Below are 19,886 nucleotides of genomic sequence, written 5' to 3'. Positions count from 1 at the left end.
GTTTTAGCTATGATGCATGGGACAGAATGAAGAAGCTGAATTGGAGGAAGACCATCCATATTCCTACTTGATCCTTTCCTGTGGCTGCAGTTCCACTTCAAGTTCTGGAGCAATCAGTTCCCAATCAGGAAGTGTTTATCCACATCTCAGGAGATTCTGTAGGAGCCATTTACTGTTCCAACCCTGTCCTTATGGCATATCCAGTTCTTGCAAAAAGTTTGACTCTGCTTCCTTATCCCAGTTCTATTACTGGGACCACTTAGTTGTTCTGTTTACCTGTACAGGTGCCATCATTATAATTTGATGACCAAGCTCCCTCATCCCACCTGTCTGTGAATACCTCCCCTGTGACTGGGTCCTGACAGGTTTTTCAGATGCTACATATATGTCTGAATAGACCTAGCTTGTTGCTAAGTTCTGATTTCTTTTTCTTTTTTCTTTTTTTTACTCTGTTTTGCCCACACTTAATCAGGACATTGTGCAAAACTCCCAGATGGTCTACCTCCAATTCAGCTTCTTCATTCTGTCCCATGGATTGCAGCTAAAATAATCCTTGGGCTAAACTGGGCCTGCTCTCCTCCACTCTACCTGCTGGGGGCACACTCTTACTTCACATCACTCCTAAGAAACCAGGCTTTGACTCTCCTAGGTAACACAGTGCAAAAGAGAGGAGAGGTTAAAAAGTTCTTTCTGCCTAGAGCATGTTCCTTTAAAAAAAAAAAAAGCAAAGTCTCTTTTTCTTTGCCTCTTTCTACAAGGAACTTGCTCTTTTATTATTCTCTTGGAGACAACGTCATCCTATATAATGAGCACCCTACATCCAAGACTCACAAGCTTTTGAAAGCCAAGGAGGAAGTAGAATATGGCCAAAGGAGGAAGACCATGCAGCAATAAAAGCTTTTGAGATCACAGGTAGTTCAGGAGGCCAGATAGGAATTGGAGCCAATTTCTTCCACAGGAGAAAAACAAAAATGTATATGTGCAAGAAGTATTCCTCTGCATTTAGGGATTGATGGGACTTTTTAATTACTTGACTCAAAATTTCTCTTTCCCCTTTCATTCTCAGAGAGACAATTCAATCTCCTGTGTGCATGACTAGCTTGTAGTCATGACTGAGCATGTCTAAGGACATACCAACAGAGTTGGATGGTGATCTCCCTAGATATAAGCATATTGCTACATTTTCACAATAGCCTCTTCTCTGATCCACAAGAAGATATGGGCATGTGGGACCAGTAACATTATCAATATTGCCTTGAAGAATTGTATTTTCCACATTGAAGTTGAAACATTGAAATATGCGGATAATTTTAATCTGAGTTTTTATTTTAGTTGTGTTATATTGATCTTGCAGGTCAAATTTCTCTGTACAGTGATACAAAGATATTTTCAATTGCAATTGATAACAACAGCAATTCAACTAAAATAAATGTGTTTGTTTTAACCTCAGCTATTAAAGATTACCTAATCTGTTACTTTATGTGTCTGATAGATTTGGATGGAGGACACTTCAAGCATCTGCACATAAAAGAAAGTTCAAAGCTTAAAAACCTTGGAAGGAAATGTCTTCATTGCAAAAAAAATGAGCATATACAAAAACAATAAATGCTATTCAGAAATGTTTTCAATGTCTCACTTCAGAATAATAGCTTGCAAATGGGAACAGACACTGAGACTATGGGAAAGCCACAATGTCTGAGAGATGAAGTGGGCTGTGAAGCAGTGATTGACTGGGTACATGATAGACAGGACTGAGAGATGGATATCACATCCAGGACCTGGGTACGCAGAACAACTGAGCCAGCACCCATGGTTGCCATGCTCAAAGACCAGCTCTGTTCCTGGATTTGAAGTGTGCTACCTGCAGAACTTGCCAACTGTGGTGAAACAAACCCTCTCTTATTAAATGAGAAGCAGCTTCTTCTCCCGAGTGTTAAGTTTGGATTATATGTATTTGAATTTTTCAATATTAGGCTCAAGTTTTGTAATTTCCCTTGAGCTTTGGGATACAGACCATTTGAAGGTGAAAAAAAAAAAGGAATTTAAAAAAAACTAGAAGTCATATAGAATAGAATGTTTTAGACACACTTTTATTTCTTAAAAACTCCATACCCAATTTTTGTAGAAAAAAAAATAGTATAAGCACTAGCAGTATTTGATGTAAGATGGGTGGTTAGTGTTTCTGTAATGATTCAACAAACTCATGAAAGAAGATAGAATATCAACAAGATGATGGAAGGAAAGAGGAGGAAGACGAGAAAAAAGGAGAAAGTGGGGGAAAACAAAGGAAAGGTACAGGAAGGATAAGAAAGAGGAAAAAGAGGAAGAGAGACTCTGAAGGTCCCAGCCAGCAATGCTGTTGTTATTCTTAGGCTCTGAGCCAGCTATGTAATTTTCCTGGGTTTGGGTCTTTATACCAAGAAGTGATGCAAACGTCTTGCCTATTTACCCAGTTGGCTGTCTAATACAATATGAACCATTTACCAACAAAGGCAGCCAATCTGAGATTTGAAAGAAGGCAACAGATATCATGGATACAATCCATTACCAATACAAGGAACTAGGGATTATTAAAAAACAATATTTACATCTACTCGGTCATTCAGTTTTGATATCTCACCCATGTATCTTCACTTTATTTCCTCTTTCCAAAATATTCTACCCTATTCTAATGCTCTTATGCATCCTTGAGGTGCAAACTCAGATTCCAAACTCTCAGGAGCCTTGCTTAGCCCTATAGACATTCTCAATTGCTTTCTCAAAGTGATTTACATAGAACTCTCATTCCTTCCTTCATTAATTCATAATTCCATATTTAATTATTTGTGGACCCCTTAATTGTGAATTTGTTCCAATGTTAGCATAATTTTCTAAAATAGTAGACAGGTTATTAGTTGGATGGATAAAATAATGGTGAAAAAGTTATTGACCTCATTACATCTTTCTTTGATAGAGCTGCATTCAGGTCTACACCAGTAACTAATGTCAGGATCCCAGAAATAAACTGTGGATCCTGAGAAAACTCTCCCAAGGAAGCATGGCTGCCTCCCTGGCAGTGCATGGGCCACTTCATCCTAGGCATGAACCTCTCATTGTAGGTGAGGATCCCTTCTTTTACTCTGCAATGATTTTAGAAGTCTAGCATGAAGTCTTACCTTAAACTCCAGTTTGTTCTTTTCTACTCTCATTCTCCTACTTAAAATACTTTGTTTTCTTTTAGTGAACAAATTTTTAGGTAGATAGATAGATAGATTTATGGATTAGAAGATTTATCAACCTTCTAATATACCTATTAGCACAATATGTTGAACCAGGGCCCATTGATTATTGTAGCTCTGAACTAGCCTTCTCCCCACCCTGGTAGAACACTAGTGTTCTGCCATCTTGCCTGCATGATTTTTTTTTTTTTTTTTTTTTTTTTTTTTTTTCTTGTTCGGCTCTAACCTCAACCCACAGGACAGTTCCTTGGATTCACCTAAGACTTGGCTAGTGTCAATTTCCTTATGTCTTGCCAGTTCCCTTCCCAGTGTCTTGCCCACAAACTTTCTTGGGTCTCAGTGGTCATTGCCCGTGGTGAAGAGACTACCCCAGTGCCAGAAGTGAGACATGGAAGTGGTCTCTGTGGTTGTTATAAAAGAATCTATGATAGAACCAACATCAGAGACCATCCCATTAAATTAGAGTCCTACAAAATTTTCAGAATCCTCCAAAATAATGTTAAGCAATCCACATCCTTATGAGTGTATGGACCTCAGTTACCAGGACCTCTACTCTTTTCAAAATAAAAGAGCATCTATAATCTTGGATTTCTCACTTCACTTGTTGAAAAAATAATATAATTTTTAAATGTTTATTGTACAGTAGGTAGGAAAGATTCAGAAATGGAAAAAAATCAGTGCATTTAAGTCTCCTTCTGTTTGGCAAGAGAGAAAGAGATACATAGATTATTAACAGGAAACCCTACAGGGAAGAAAAAAGTGCTATAAAATTTCAAAAAAGAGAGTAGTTATTTTAAGATATAGTCAAGAGTAGTATCAAAATGGGTACAGGTATTTGATAGATACTGATCTTGAAGGATGAGTTGAAGTTCTGGATGTAAAGATGAGATAAGCACTCAAGCAAGGAGTCTGAGTAAAGAGTGGATACATATTTAGGGAATGACCCACAATCTGAGGTGCCTGGAACATAAAATAAATCAGTAGAACAGACGAGTGTTTGCAATGAGGCTTACACAGTATGTTGCCAAACTCGAGATTTCCTATTTTTTACTGAAAACTATGAGATGCAGGGTATTTTATAATATCAAATAACACTTAATATTTCAATTAAAAAACATTTTGACACCAATGAAGAGTTAGAGAAGGCCAAGACAGAAGCATGCTATCATTAGCTGGCTATCATGTCAGTCAAGTTTAAATAGTATAAGGGTTAGCATCAGTCAGCACCACTTAGGAGAAAATGTCACCAACTAAACAAAAATTGAAGACGGGTGGAAAGAATAGTTTGCGCTTGAGGCTCTTTATGGCAAGTGATGAAATCATTAGATCAAATACAAACTTAAAAAGACAAGAAATAATCACTGGAAATGTTAGGAAAATAAATGACACATTAGATAGAGTTCAAATTCCTCGGGCAAAAGAGCCAAGACTAATTAGTAAGCTAAAAGGGCAAAGAGGCAACAAAGCATCTATCAGTGCCCTCAGAGGACAGAGAATGATGTAAATATAAAAAAAAAAATACTCAGTTGTTATTGAAATTTAAAAATATCCTACTTCACAGTCACTGAGCTTATACAAATATTCAAAGAGACATTCACAGATGGAACAATCACAAAGGGTCAAGAGATGGAAGATTTATAAGAAAAGTTAAGAAACTCCTAAGGCAAAACTTAGAAGTTCCAACATAACCAGGAGACAGAAAAATAAAGTGTAATCCTTAAATGACTAAGAATATTTACTACACATAAAAAAAATGAAATTTTTATGTTGAAAGATCCTGTCAATTGATAAAATATAGCACCCCTTCATGTTCAAAACACTGGAAAATATAGGGATAGTAGTAACATACCTCAACATTGTAAAAGTCGTCTATGCTAACCCCATGGCCAACATCATTCTAAATGGAGAAAAATGGAACAAGATGGGGATGCCTTCTTTTACCACTTCTATTCAATGTAATTCCTTGAAACTCTAGCCAGAGCAATTAGACAGAAGAAAGAAACTAACAGGATACAAATGGGAAAAGAAGAACTCAAACTATCACTATTTGTCCATGACATGATTCTATATTTAGAGGATCCAAAAGATTCCACCAGAAAACTTCTAGAACTAATAAATGAATTCAGCAAAATAGCAGGATATAAAATCAACACTCATAAGTCTAATGCATTTCTATACATCAGTGATGAATCCTCTGAAAGAGAAATTAGGAAAACTATCCCATTCACAATAGCATCAAAAAAATAAAATAAAATAAAATGCTTGGGAATCAATCTAACAAAAGAGGTGAAAGACCTCTACAATGAGAACTACAGGAAACTAAAGAGAGAAATTAAAGAAAACCTTAGAAGATGGAAATATCTCCCATGTTCTTGGATAAGCAGAATTAATATTGTGAAAATGGCCATACTACCAAAAACATTATACAGATTCAATGCAACTCCAATTAAAATCCCGATGTCTTTCCTCATGGAAATAGAGAAAACAATCATGAAATTCATTTGGAAAAATAAGAGACCCAGAATAGCCAAAGAAATCCTTAGCAAGAAGAATGAAGCAGAAGGCATTACAACACAAGAACTTAAACTATACTACAGACAATAGTAACAAAAACAGCATGGTATTGGCATCAAAATAGGCAGGTAGACCAATGGTGCAGAAAAGAAGACACAGAGACGAACCACATATATAGAGTTAACTCGTATTAAACAAAGGTACCTAAAACAAACAATGGAGAAAAGATATCCTCTACAACAAATGATACTGAAAACTGGAAATCCATATGTAGTAAAATGAAATAAAACCCTTATCTCTCACCCTGCACAAAACTCAACTCAAAATGAATCAAGGACCTAAGAGTTAGACCAGCAACCCTACACCAAATAGAAGAAAAAGTAGGCCCAAATTTTCATCATGTTGGCTTAGGACCAGACTTCCTTAACAGGACTCCCAAAGTGTAAGAAATAAAATCAAGAATCAATAAATGTAAATAGACCAATTTCAAGTAATGAAATAGAAGAGGTCATCAAAAGCCTACCAACAAAGAAAAGTCCGGGACCAATTGGGTTCTCAGCCGAGTTCTACAAAACCTTTAAAGAAGAGCTCATTCCAATACTTCTCAAAGTATTCCATAAAATAGAAGAGGAGGGAACCCTCCCAAACTCATTCTATGAAGCCAATATCACACTGATACCTAAACCAGACAGAGACTCATCGAGGAAAGAAAATTTCAGACCAATATCCTTAATGAACATCGATGCAAAAATTCTCAACAAAATTTTAGCAAATCGCATACAAAAACATATTAAAAAGATAGTGCACCATGATCAAGTGGGTTTCATCCCAGGGATGCAAGGTTGGTTCAACATCAGGAAATCAATAATCGTAATTCACCATATTAATAGACTTAAAGTCAAGAATCACATGATTATTTCAATAGATGCAGAAAAAGCATTTGATAAAATACAGCACCCCTTCATGCTCAAAACACTAGAAAAAATAGGGATAGTGGGAACATTCCTTAACATTGTAAAGGCCATTTATGCTAAGCCCATGGCTAATATCATTCTAAATGGTGAAAAACTGAAAGCATTCCCCCTAAAAACTGGAACAAGGCAGGGATGCCCTCTTTCACCACTTCTATTCAACATCATTCTTGAGACTCTGGCCAGAGCAATTAGACAAACCAAAGAAATTAAAGGGATACGAATTGGAAAAGAAGAACTCAAACTATCCCTGTTCGCTGATGACATGATTATATATTTAGAGGAACCTGGAAATTCCACCAGAAAACTCTTAGAACTCTTAAGTGAATTCAGTAAAGTAGCAGGTTACAAGATCAATGCCCATAAATCCAATGCATTTTTATACATAAGTGATGAACCTTCAGAAAGAGAAATTAGGAAAACTACCCCATTCACAATAGCCTCGAAAAAAATAAAATACTTGGGAATCAATCTCACAAAAGAGGTGAAAGACCTCTACAATGAGAACTATACAACACTAAAGAAAGAAATTAAAGAACACCTTAGAAGATGGAAAGATCTTCCATGTTCTTGGATAGGAAGAATTAATATTGTCAAAATGGCCATACTACCTAAAGTGCTATACAGATTCAATGCAATTCCAATTAAAATCCCAATGACGTAACTTACAGACATAGAGCAAGCAATCATGAAATTCATCTGGAAGAATAAGAAACCCAGAATAGCTAAAGCAATCTTAGCAGGAAGAGTGAAACAGGGGGTATCACAATACCAGATCTTCAACTCTACTACAAAGCAATAGTAACAAAACTGGCATGGTATTGGTACCAAAATAAAAAGGTAGATCAATGGTACAGAATAGAGGACATGGACACAAACCCAAATAAATACAATTTTCTCATACTAGACAAAGATGCCAAAAATATGCAATGGAGAAAAGATAGCCTCTTCAACAAATGGTGCTGGGAGAATTGGAAATCCATATGCAACAGAATGAAACTAAACCCATATCACTCACCATGAACGAAACTCAACTCAAAATGGATCAAAGACCTCGGAATCAGACCAGAGACCCTGCAAATTATAGAAGACAAAGTAGGTCCAGATCTTCAACATGTCGGCTTAGGACCAGACTTCCTCAACAGGACTCCCATAGCACAAGAAATAAAAGCAAGAATCAATAACTGGGATAGATTCAATCTAAAAAGCTTTCTCTCAGCAAAGGAAACTATCAGCAATGCAAAGAAAGAGCCTACAGAGTGGGAGAAAATCTTTGCCAATCATACTTCAGATAGAGCACTAATCTCCAGAATCTATAAAGAATTCAAAAAATTCTACACCAAGAATGCAAATAATCCAGTCGACAAAAGGGCTAAGGAAATTAATAGACACTTCACAGAAGAAGATCTACAAGCAATAAACAATCATATGGAAAAATGTTCAACATCTCTAGTAATAAGAGAAATGCAAATCAAAACCACCCTAAGATTCCATCTCACCCCAATTAGAATGACGATTATCAAGAATACGAGCAACAACAGGTGTTGGCGAGGATGTGGGGAGAAAGGTACACTCATACATTGCTGGTGGGGCTGCAAATTAGTGCAGCCACTCTGGAAAGCAGTGTGGAGATTCCTTAGAAAACTTGGAATGGACCCACCATTTGACACAGCTATCCTACTCCTCAGCCTATACCCAAACGACTTAAAATCAGCATACTACAGAGATACCACCACATCAATGTTCATAGCTGCTCAATTCACAATAGCCAGACTGTGGAACCAACCTAGATGTCCTTCAATTGATGAATGGATAAAGAAACTGTGGTACATATATACAATGGAATATTACTCAGCCATAAAGAATGATAAAATTATGGCATTTGCAGGCAAATGGATGAAATTGGAGAATATCATGCTAAGTGAGATAAGCCAATCTCAAAAAACCAAAGGACGAATGATATCGCTAATAAGTAGATGATGACACATAATGGGGGGAAGGAGAGGTTAGTGTTAGGGTTAGAGTTAGGGTTGGGGGGGCAAGAATGGAGGAAGGAAGGACTGTATAGAGGAAAAAGAGGGGTGGGAGGGGTGGGGGGAAGTGAAAAAATAACAGAATGAATCAAACAACATTACTCTATGTAAATTTATGATTACACAAATGGTACACCTTTATGCCATGTACAAACAGAGAAACAACATGTATCCCATTTGTTTACAATATAAATAAATAAATAAATAAATAAGAATCAATAAATGGGATGGATTAAAACTAATAATCTTTCTCTCAACAAAGGAAACAATCAGTATTATGAAGAAAGCCTAACACACACACATCAGATAAAGCACTAATCTCCAGGATGTATAATGAACTCAAAAAACTCAACACCTAAAAGACAACCCAATTAATAAATGGGCTAAGGAACTGAGCAGACACTTCATAGACGAAGATAAACAATTGATCAACAAATATATAAAAAAGTTCAACTTCTCTAGTAATTAAAGAAATGTAAATCAAAACTACACTAAGATTTCATCTCACTCCAATTAGAATGGCAATAATGAAGATTACAAGCAACAAGAAGTGCTGAGGAGGATGTGGGGGAAAAGGTACACTCATACATTGCTGGTGGGACTGCAAATTGGTGCAACCACTCTGGAAAGTAGTATGGAGATTCCTTAGAGAATTTGGAATGAACCCACCATTTGACCTAGCATTCCCACTCCTGGGTCTATACCCAAAAGACTTAAAATCAGCATACTACAGTGACACAGTCACATCAATGTTTATAACAGCTCAAATCACAATAGCTAAACTATGGAACCAACCCAGGTGCCCTTCAACAGATGAATGTATAAAGAAAATGAAGTACATATACACAATGGAATTTCACTCAATCTTAAAGAAGAATAAAATTATGGCATTTGCAGGTAAATGGATGGAGTTGAAGAATATCATGCTAAAGTAGATAAGCCAATCCCCAAAACCAAAGGCCAAATGTTTTCTCTGATAAGTGCATGCTGATAGGTAATGGGGACGGGTGGTAAGGGAAGAATGGAGGAACTTTGGATCGTGCAGAAGGGAATAAAGGGAGGGGAGAGGGGATGGGAAAGTTGGTGGAATGAGATAGATATCATTACCCTATATACATGTATGATCACAAAAATGGTGTGACTCTACATTGTGTACAACCAGAGAAATTAAAAGTTGTACTCCTTTTGTGTACAATGAGTTGAAATGCATTCTGTTGTCATGTATAACAAAAACTAACAAATAAAAAAAAGATCCTGCCAATACTGTGCTAAACTAATAGAAAAGTCTCATATGTAGACAAATGAAGATGGAATATCAAATCACAGAGAACACATTTGCATATTCACATTGATGTCTAATAAGCATCTGAGACTTCACAGCTGGACACCATCCCCAGACCCATAGATAGACACAAAAAGTTGTTCCTTCAAAGTCCTCCCAGCCTCTGGTAGCAGCAACTTCTCTTCCCAGTTGCCCGATTAAAAACCTGGCATTCCTCCCTTATTTTTGTTTTCTCCCCAAATTCACCAACATTCCTATCCCCTGTCATACATAATAGTCCACATGGGGTCCCTGTGTAGGATGTTTTTCCATAGAGGATATTATTGGTACAATTGTAAAATATTAACAAAACCTGGAGATTAAGTAATAGTATTTCTATCAATGTTACTCTCCTAAACTTGATCGTTGTATGTGGATATATAAAAGCATATCTTGTCTTTAGAAAATATGTGCTGCATACCATAGGGATAAAAGCATCATGTTCTCAGTTTATTTTCAGATTGATCTAAGAAATATATAAATAAAAGTGAAAAGTCAAGGTTGCAAAAGCTAAAATTGGGGATTTGGGCAAAGCAGAAATTGAAGTTCTTTTTATCATTCTTACAACATTTCTGTAAATGGTCTGTGTAAAATTATTTCTAAATTATAATATTATAAAAAATTAAATAAAATAAATCTGGGATTGGTCTACTACTCACCATGTACATTGCTATGCCTGTGGTTCAAGTAACATCATCTCTCAGGGGATTCTAACAACAAACTCAGGAATCCTACCTTATTCTACTGCTGTCTCTCCTACAGTGTATTCCCAACTCAATAACCAGAGTAATCTTTCTAAAGGTAAACCAGAAGATGCCATTCTTCTTATCGCAATCCTACAATGGTTTCTCATCTTACTCAGAGTCAAATTAAGTTTTGGAAGTGGTCTGTACAGCCTTTTTGAATATAAGTGATCCTCCTCACTCTCTGTCTTTGAACTTACCCCCATAAGTTTTCCTTTCATTAACATATGCCAGGTAAACATGATGGCTGCTTGCTTTTCCTCAAACACCACTGGCATGCCCTGCCTCAGGACATTTTCACATGAAGTTCATCCTTTGCAGCTCCTCTTTCCCCAGATATCACACTGCTTGTTTGCTCACGTACTTCATGCCTTTGGTCACAGGTCACTTTTTCCGTAATTTTTTTGCCTTGCCACTTAAAATGTTGATACTTAGCCACTCCTAACCACCACACCTGCTATGATATGGATATGAAGTGTTCCTCAGAAGCTCCTAGGTTAAGGCAGGAATGTTTGGAAGTAAAATGATTGGATTTTGAGAGCTATAATATAATCCATTCATCCCAGTTTGAATGGACTAACTGGGTGGTAACTATAGGCAGGTGGGTATGACTGCAGGAAGTGAGTCAATGGGAGCAGGCCCAGAAAGACTTATCTTCCCTGTGGCCCTCCCTTCCTGTGCACCCTCTCTCTCTCTTTCCCTCTCTTTGTCTCCCCCTCTTTCTCTTTCTCTCTCTCTCCTTCCCTGCAGTCATGAGGTGAGTAGGACTCCAGCACCACACCCTTCCACCATGATGTTCTGCCTCACTTTGGACCCTGAGTTATGAACTCAGCTAACCATGTATTAACCTCTGAAACCAGGAGCCAAAATAAACTTTCCCTCCTTTAAGTTGTTCTTTTCAAATATTTTGGTCACAGCAACACAAAGCTAACCCAGCACCTTCTCTTTTCTACATTATTCTCTGTAGCATGTGCTAATGACATCCACGTGGTTTCCTCATCTGTTGCTCCTTCCACTGGAATTCAAGCAACATGCGGACAAAGCATATGCTCTGTTCACATTTTTACCTTTAAAATCTGGAACCATGCCTTTGTGTAACAGCCTCTTGATAAATACTTGCTGAATCAATGAAACCAAACTTCTTCCATGTTCCCAGAGAGCACAGAAACATCAGAAAGTCTTTGAAAAAAATATAAATAGTCATCAGAATTTGCCACATTGAACACTGGAAAAACATCTGAATGACTTTGAAATACCATTTTTGAATTGGAAATTTTGCTTTCTACCAAACTAGCATTCAAGAGAGTGAAGAGGAGAAGCATATTCTGATATACCAACACTCAGAATATTTACCTCTCTGGGATCTTCCCTGAATTATGCTTGTGTATTCCAGCTAAATGAAAAAGGAATCTATAAAGAAAATATACAGGATGCCAAAAATATCATAGTAAACTAAAGTATAAGTGAAACACAACTAAATCTAAAATGTTAAAGACAACACAAATTTAAAATTCCTGTGGGATTCAACATAGTGATAGTGGGGAACATTAAAGAAACAGTGTATGCTAACATTTTTTGTTTTACCAGAGGAGGTTGATATTGCCATTTAACTTGTAGAGAAATCAGAAGTGTGAGTTTAAACTCTTGATGAAAATTTCAGGGCAATTGCTTGGTGAATAAAAGTTGATAACTGGCTTACAAATTACTCAAAAGGAAAAATGAAGCACAGCAAACCCAATCAATCCAATCAGAGGCAGGAAAGAAAAAAGAAAACAGAAAACAAGCAATCATAGTGCATAAACAAGTTTAAAAAGAAAATAATAAAAAGTCAACATCTGAAATCATGCTCAATATGAATGATTTATAATTTGTTCCTTCTTCTACTTGTAAAAAGGAGAAATTACGTCCACAGCTTTGTGAATATGCTAAATCCCAACTGAATTGTATGCTTTAAAAGGGTGAATTTTCTTTCCCCCATGCATGTAGAAATATGTAAGAAATCTCAGTATTGTGTATAATACACCAATAAAAAATAAATTAAAAATAAATGAAAGATGAATATTATGGTTGGTGAGTCATCTCAGTGAAGTCATCATTTAAAAAGAAAGAGAGAGACTGTGTTTAACCAAAGCCTTGGTGATGAGGAAGGAGAGGAAAAAAATATAAGAACTAAGACAGAAGGTGGAGGGGTAGGGCATATGTTTGTCATGCATAAAGCCCTGGGTTCAATCCCCAGCACTCCTGGCCCCCAAGTCCCCAAAAGAACTAAGACAGAGACTGGACAGTGCTGGTGACTACCTTCAAGTCTGGGGCAGAGCAGGAGAGTGCATGGCTTTACAGCCTCCCTGCTCAGACAGCTCAGTGGCAGTACTCAAGAGCTCTGGGAGACTCAGATAAAAGGCCTGGTCCTTCTGATCTTATCACTAATTCCTCTTTGCATCTGACTCTGTCCTTGGATTCCCTTCCTCCTGCTGCCATGCTGAACAGATGGGTCCATGGATTCTACCTCCTGATCACTGCATACAAGGGAACCAACCCTACTCATTGTCTTCACAATGCTTCCCACTGTTATCTTGCTTTTTTCTCAGCCTTCTCCAAACCCATCCCTGCCTTTACTGTGTCTCCAGAGCAGGAGGGACACTTGTACCATAGATCAGAAGACCAAAATCACAGAAGCTTAGTGTTAGAGTGAAGTGTGGTGATTGCCTCCGTTAAATGAGGAAGACACTGAGTCCATGCAGGGACCTTAAAGCAACTGGTCGCTGGCTAAATCTCGGGTCCTGGGTTCCATTCTGGAACTGTTCCCATGACATGGCATTGCTACAGGTGGACTGCAGAGACCCAGGGAGTAGAAGGCAGCACCTATATGACAGAGCCTTGCTTTAAGTCCACCCCCATACTCCACTTCCAGGACAGAGCCAGGATGAATATCCAGCACAGCTAGAAGAGACAGAACAGATTTCCTAACATGAGATTGTTGGTGGACAAATGGCTACCCTGCCTTCTAAACAGCCTTACAACCAATTACATTTTGTTATGTTTGCTGAAAAAGAATAGCAGCAGTCACTTTAATCACTCGCTTTGGGAAAATCAAGCAGCAGTTTATCCAAAATGTATTGAGAAAAGACTCTGGGATGACAGCTCCCACATTAAGGACCATCTCAGGGTAGCTGAAAAATAAGGAAAGAAAGAAATGAAGCTGTCCAAAAATATCAGGAACAGGTGAAAAACAACAATAAAAATCAACCACAGAAATCCATTTGAGAGAATTATATGCCTAAGTAGCATACAAAAAAGTTCCCCCACACGTATCTTTTTTCTTATTTGCACTCTGTCACAGTCATCTTCCTGTACACAGACTGTTGTAGAAGTTTGAGAGAAATCTCCTGGATCTTCGACTACAGTGGCAAACAAGTGCTTAGTTAGGTACCTTTGAGTGAAGTCAGACCTGCAGCTGATAAAAAATACCTTTTTTCACCAAAGAGCATAGCTCAAACATTCTGGTTTGAGCTATTATTTCTCCTATCACTAGGGGAGTTAAACATGGTGCTGACTTTGTAACTCATAGTGATGCCTTTTGATTAACTAGAAGGGAAGCAGAAACTGAGGTCAAAACTCCATGAGGTTGAAACTCACAGGCTTTGTGTTTGTTTCTACAGGCAGAAGCCTACATGGCTCTGCAAGACACATCTGACACCTGTTTCACCACCTGCTTCTTCACAAGGAACAGTCCTTGAGTTCTTTCCATTCCTATGGAGAGCTTTGCACAGATCTGTAGGTCTAAAAGTACTGAGATGTACTGTGACTTCTGATATTCCCAGATGTCCCTCAGCCCATTACAGTTTAGATATGAGGTAGCCCCCAAAAGTTCATATGTGAGACAGTGCAAGAAGGTTCAATGGTGAGATCATTTGATTATGAGAGTTATAACCTAGTCAGTGGATTAACTCACTAATAGGAATTAAATGAAAGCAGGTAATGTGTGACTGGAGGAGAAAGACCACTGGGGATATAACTTTGAGATTTGTATTTTGTCCCTAGGGAGTGGAATTCTTTCTGTGGTTTCTAAATTTCATGTTCTGAGCTACTTCCCTCTGCCATGCCCTTCTGCCATGATGTTCTGCATCACCTCAGGTGCAAAGCAATGGAGTTGGCCATGTATGAACTGAGACCTCTGAAACTGTGAGCCCCAAATAAACTTTTCCTCCTCTAATTGTTTCTGTCTGTTCTTTTGGTCACAGTGCCAAAAAATCTAACTGAAACAGACCCCTACTGGAAATCTTGCCTTAAAGAAATTTCTTGATTTCCAGTAAATTGTTCTTAGGAAATAAGTCTGCCCGGTGGTGTCTGGAATTCTTGAGTTACCTGAGATACTGTGACAGATTTACCACCCTTGTCATACCTTGGGGTCCACTTAATCCCCAACTTCAAAAGACAGAGAAAAAATATACGAGATAAACATGTTTATATAAACACTTAAGGGAGCAGGGCTTCAGACAGACAGATGTGGGTATAGTACTCCTCACTTCTCTGTGGTTTCACTTTCCACAGTTTGGGTTTTCCGTAGTCAACCATGGTCCAGAAACATTATATGGAAAATTCCAAATCATTCCAATTCATTTTAAATTACGTGCCATTCTAGGTAGCATGATGAAATCTTACACCATCCCACTCCATCCTTCCCAAGACATGAATCATTTCTTTGTCCAGTGTGTCCATACAGTTTACACTACCCACTCCTTAGTCACTGAGAAGCCATCTACACTTTCAAATCACTGTCATAGTATCAGTGATCATGTTCACATAATCCTTATTTTTACTTAACCGTTCCAAAGCACAAGAGAAGCGATGCTGGTAATTTGAATATGCCAAAGAGGTCATAAAGTGCTTCCTTGAAGTAAAAAGGAGAAAGTTCTTGACTGAAGAAGGATAGAAAGAAAAGATTATGCCAAGGTTGAGGTTGCTGACATCTAAGGTTAGAAAGCATTTTCTGACTATGAAACTGTGAAGAAGAACAAAAATTGTACTAGTTTTGCTGCTACATCTCAAACTACAAAATACATTGCAACAGTGAGTGATGAGTACTTAGTTAAGATGGAAAAGGCATTAAGTTATAGGGTTGGCTGTACCCGCAATTTCAGCCAGCCAGTAGGAGCCTCGGAATGTATCCCCTAAGGAGAAGAGGGGACTATTGTATTCAGCAATAAACTTCCTCACCTCCAAGTTTCCCTATGGCCTATAAGACACCAAAACATAATTAAGCAAGAATAGGAAATCACTAAAGAATGCTGTTTTCATATGAGCATCCACAGAATCATAGTAGACTATTTTATTAGACTATTTCACTAGACTCATCACTAGACTATTTCAGGCATTTACCTGTCTACCTGCTCATCTGCTTCAACAGCAGTTTTATCTCTTCTTAGTAAGTCCCAGGATTTTATTTCCTTTTCTTTTCAGTGTTTCTATCTTTTTATCTTATTACGAAAAGAGGCAACATAATTAAATAAACTAAAGAAAAATTAAATGAGCAGAAATTTTCCACTCTTTCAAATATTTTAGTATATTCCCTGCTAGTATCTTTCTAAGCATGTTAGTCTGATAGTTATAATAACATTGTACCTCAATTTTCAACCAGTATTTTTCACTCACAGTATATCAAACTACTGAGACTTGATGTCCCTGTACTTTCAAATGACTGCACAATATCTCATCAAGTAGATGCCTCCAAAGTTATTTAATCAAATTGGCAGTGATGGTATGTTTCCAACTTACTGTTGTTGTAAGTAAGTATGATAAAAGCTTTTGCAATTTAAGCATTTTACATATTTTGGATGATTTCCAGAAGGTAATGTCCAAGAAAATGTAGTCATTCGACGTGGAAATATTTATGGATATAGATTTATAGTGCCAAACAGATTTACATTGAAAATCCAAAATATGGCTTAAAGTCAAAAGTTTATTCCTGCTTTCTAATTTAAGATATTCCTATTAATTAGTTTCAAAATGTTTAATTCATATGACTTCAATCAGCCAACAATCTTACTCCCTGTTCTTGTAGGCAAAATTCTGAAATGAGCAGGACAAGAGATGATGGGGGAAATGCCAGACTCAAGTTTGAGCCCTTCATCAGCCCTTGAGACTAAACCCTCAGCCCTCAGTGAGTTAAGCCAAGGGTAAAAGAAAGTTCTGCAGGTATTCTCAGATTCAAATTGTGTCTCCCCTTCACACCCAGAGAACACCCAAGCAGAATCACTGACTTCCATCTTGGAGCCCAATAGAAGCTGCCAGTAAGTTCAGATGCCATGAAAATGCTGAGGAGGACCAGGAATAGAAAGTGATTTTACAAAATATGGGCCCCTTTATTAAGAGAAAGAGGGCATTTCATTTGGAGAATTTACCAAAATCTATGGTAGGAAAGCACTACACATCCAAAGTGAACCTGATAGATCAGCTCATTCAGATCAAAGCTACTGAGGAAGTAGTCAGGCAAATCTGTTGAGAATCATCTTTATTTCATCTTTAAGCCCAGGTATGTCTGGGTTTATGATTCCTCATCAATAATGAGTATCTGTGGCAGTGCAAGTGATTGATAATTACATAGAACGGCAAGTCCTGAGTACCTCGTCGATTCCTGGCATTCTGATGGAATTTCATGTCATCTGGAATCCTCCCAAAGCATTTTTTTCATCCAAAATACTAGACAAAGAAATTGAGGCTCAGAAAAGTTAAGCAACTCTCCCAGATTTTCTCAGCTAACAACTGGCAGCCCTGAGATGAAATCATCAGGATATTTGACTCAGAAGCCCATGTTCTTCACCACCTGACAGGGTCACAGAGCCAGAGAAGTTCCCATACTGTGTGGAAACAAAAAAAAAAAAAAAAAAAAAAAGAAGTGGGCATTCCTTCCTGGCTTCATCCTTGCTCTTCTGAGCTGAGCATTCTCCTAGACTATCAGTCCTTGGTTTCTCAGTGCACTATTTATATCTCTATGACCAGTTAACAGGATCTTTAAAGGCAATTAATTTGAATATTAGCAGGAGTCTTAGAGAAATAATTAGAATGGGTCCCCTCAATATAATTTAAAGCCAATAAATGTTTGAAAAGTAGTTCGTCAGCTTGCAAAGTGAGAGAAAAACAAAACTGCATTAAAATTTTGATTACCAAAATTAAATTTGTCCTAGAGAGTAGTGAGCCTTTCTTAATTTCTCTTTACTTTTTGAATGCTAGGTCCTTATCTCCCCTTGTCTGAAATTGGAAATCCTTCTGGGAGATTGCTATAATAGGCCCTCCTCACCTGATCAGCCCCACATGGCTGAGACCAAGGAGGACTCATGGAGCTATACCTGTGCCCAGTCACCCACAAATGAGTGACCAGATACGGCCTCCTTCTGGAAGTTCCAGTCCTGAGATCTGTCATCTTTCCTCTCCCTGCCTTCTGCCTGGTTTCTGATTCACTTCCCAGTCCTTTTTGTATCACCAGCTTCCTTGAAACCCACCCAGCTGCCCTTGCGCCATAGTCCTTTTTCTTACTTCATGGATCTAGCTGTAGCTTAGACATTCCTCTCTGACCAAGGAACCTCCCAATACCAGCCACCCCTCAGATACTGGTTCTAGCCTGGCTCTGATGCTCTCAGGAGTTGACTTCCTCTGCCATTCCTGCTGGATCCTATGTTCATGGATTGCTTCTGTTTCTCTTCATCCTTCCCTTACATCTGATAGAACCCTGGTCAAGATTTTGAGCCCTGTTTTACACTTTCATTTCCTCACCTCTTCCCTCCATACACAGGAGTTGGAGACATTTCTGGCAAAAATCTTGGGAGACAGGGAGGATTGTGTCATTACTTTTTTTTTTTTTCAGTTTCCCATTGATTTTTCAACCCCAGCTGCCTCTGAACTGCACATTCTAAACATAGCCAAAATGAACTTAGTTTAGACAGTTTGGTCCCTCTGACAACAGTGACTCATGATTGACAGATGTATGCAGCCAAGAATGAGTGTCAATATTTTTGCAGAAAGGAACTTAGCTGCTAGGAACATATTGGCCCTCTGTAAAAGAAGGTCAGGACCTATTTTCCATTATTAAACACAGTGAGATCTATATTAGATGATAGAATGGTTAGAAGAGGAAACAACCATCAATTCTCAACATAGATATTCAAACATGGATTGGAAAATTTCTTGATAGATTTTCGTACAGAAAACTTATCACTAAATCTGATGATCAGCCAATATGATAAGGTAGCCAATCCTGAGATTCTATGACTTGATAAAGACCTGGCTTTTGTAGCCCTGTTTTCCTCTTTTTCTTAGCTCATACCAACTTCCATCTAATACTCAAATTATAGAATTATCCTCTGAGAATGCTAGTTACCAAGAAGCCAAAAACATTTCTTTCAGGGTTCCACTTCTGATTCTGGAACATCGAAATGGGCCAGATATATGTGGACATTTTGAAGTACAAGTTGGTGATGCTTTATATCACAGTTTTTCCAGAGTACAGAAGATAATTCAGAAGATGCAGTGAAACTTCTCATATGCAAACTGTAAAGTTTACTCTTTTTGCCTCCAAAATACTCCCTCCCCACACTCTGATCAGGGAAGCCTAAGATAGAATAGTATGGTGAATCTGAGTCCTGTTTAAGATATTGCATTTCCAAATTCTGTGCTTCTGCTCTGCATCTAAAGCTTAACAAAGTCCCTTAGCTACAATTCAGTGATCCAGAGAGATCCTCATACTCTTTCTCACCCTTGTGATCTCAGAAGAGTCAAGACTTAAACGGATGTAGATGGGGTTCTAATACAGGTTCATCTATCATTTCTGCTCAGGAACATTTCCTTTGCCAACTAGCCCCTTTTTTCAGGAAGCTGCATGAATGGGAGTTGCTCTATTTGTCTTAAATCAAGCTCACCAGCAAAAACAATTTTCTAACTCATATTTTCTTTAAAGTTTCTATTGTATCTTGAATCACTGTTTACTTTCTTCATGGCATTTAATATGATGTTGAATGATAAATGTATGTGTAGATTTGCATATTAATTGGAAATTCTCATCATTAGAATATCCATGAAATACCTCTGGGTAC

The 19,886-nt window shown here is 37.8% G+C and overlaps 1 protein-coding gene across 6 annotated transcripts in view; it reads right to left on the bottom strand.

The window, feature by feature from the left end:
- Positions 1-19,886, bottom strand: part of GPR141 (G protein-coupled receptor 141) — a 56,393-nt gene that overhangs the window by 10,521 nt on the left and 25,986 nt on the right. For 3 of the 6 annotated variants that reach the window (XM_079151182.1, XM_079151183.1, XM_079151184.1), the window contains one exon: positions 11,868-11,979. The exons of 2 other annotated variants lie outside the window; for them this stretch is intronic. In XM_079151182.1, coding sequence (XP_079007308.1) covers positions 11,868-11,886 — 19 coding nt within the window. In that variant the 5' untranslated portion in view covers positions 11,887-11,979. Of the gene's footprint in view, positions 1-11,867; positions 11,980-13,828; positions 14,059-19,886 lie in introns of those variants that run through there. One more of the 6 variants, XM_079151185.1, reaches the window with a different exon arrangement.

This window comes from Sciurus vulgaris (genome assembly GCF_902686455.1).
Source record: "Sciurus vulgaris genome assembly, chromosome: 8".
Classification (NCBI taxonomy): Eukaryota; Metazoa; Chordata; class Mammalia; order Rodentia; family Sciuridae; genus Sciurus; species Sciurus vulgaris.
The sequence above is the reverse complement of the archived record's forward strand: the minus strand, read 5'-3'. Positions and strand labels throughout refer to the sequence as shown.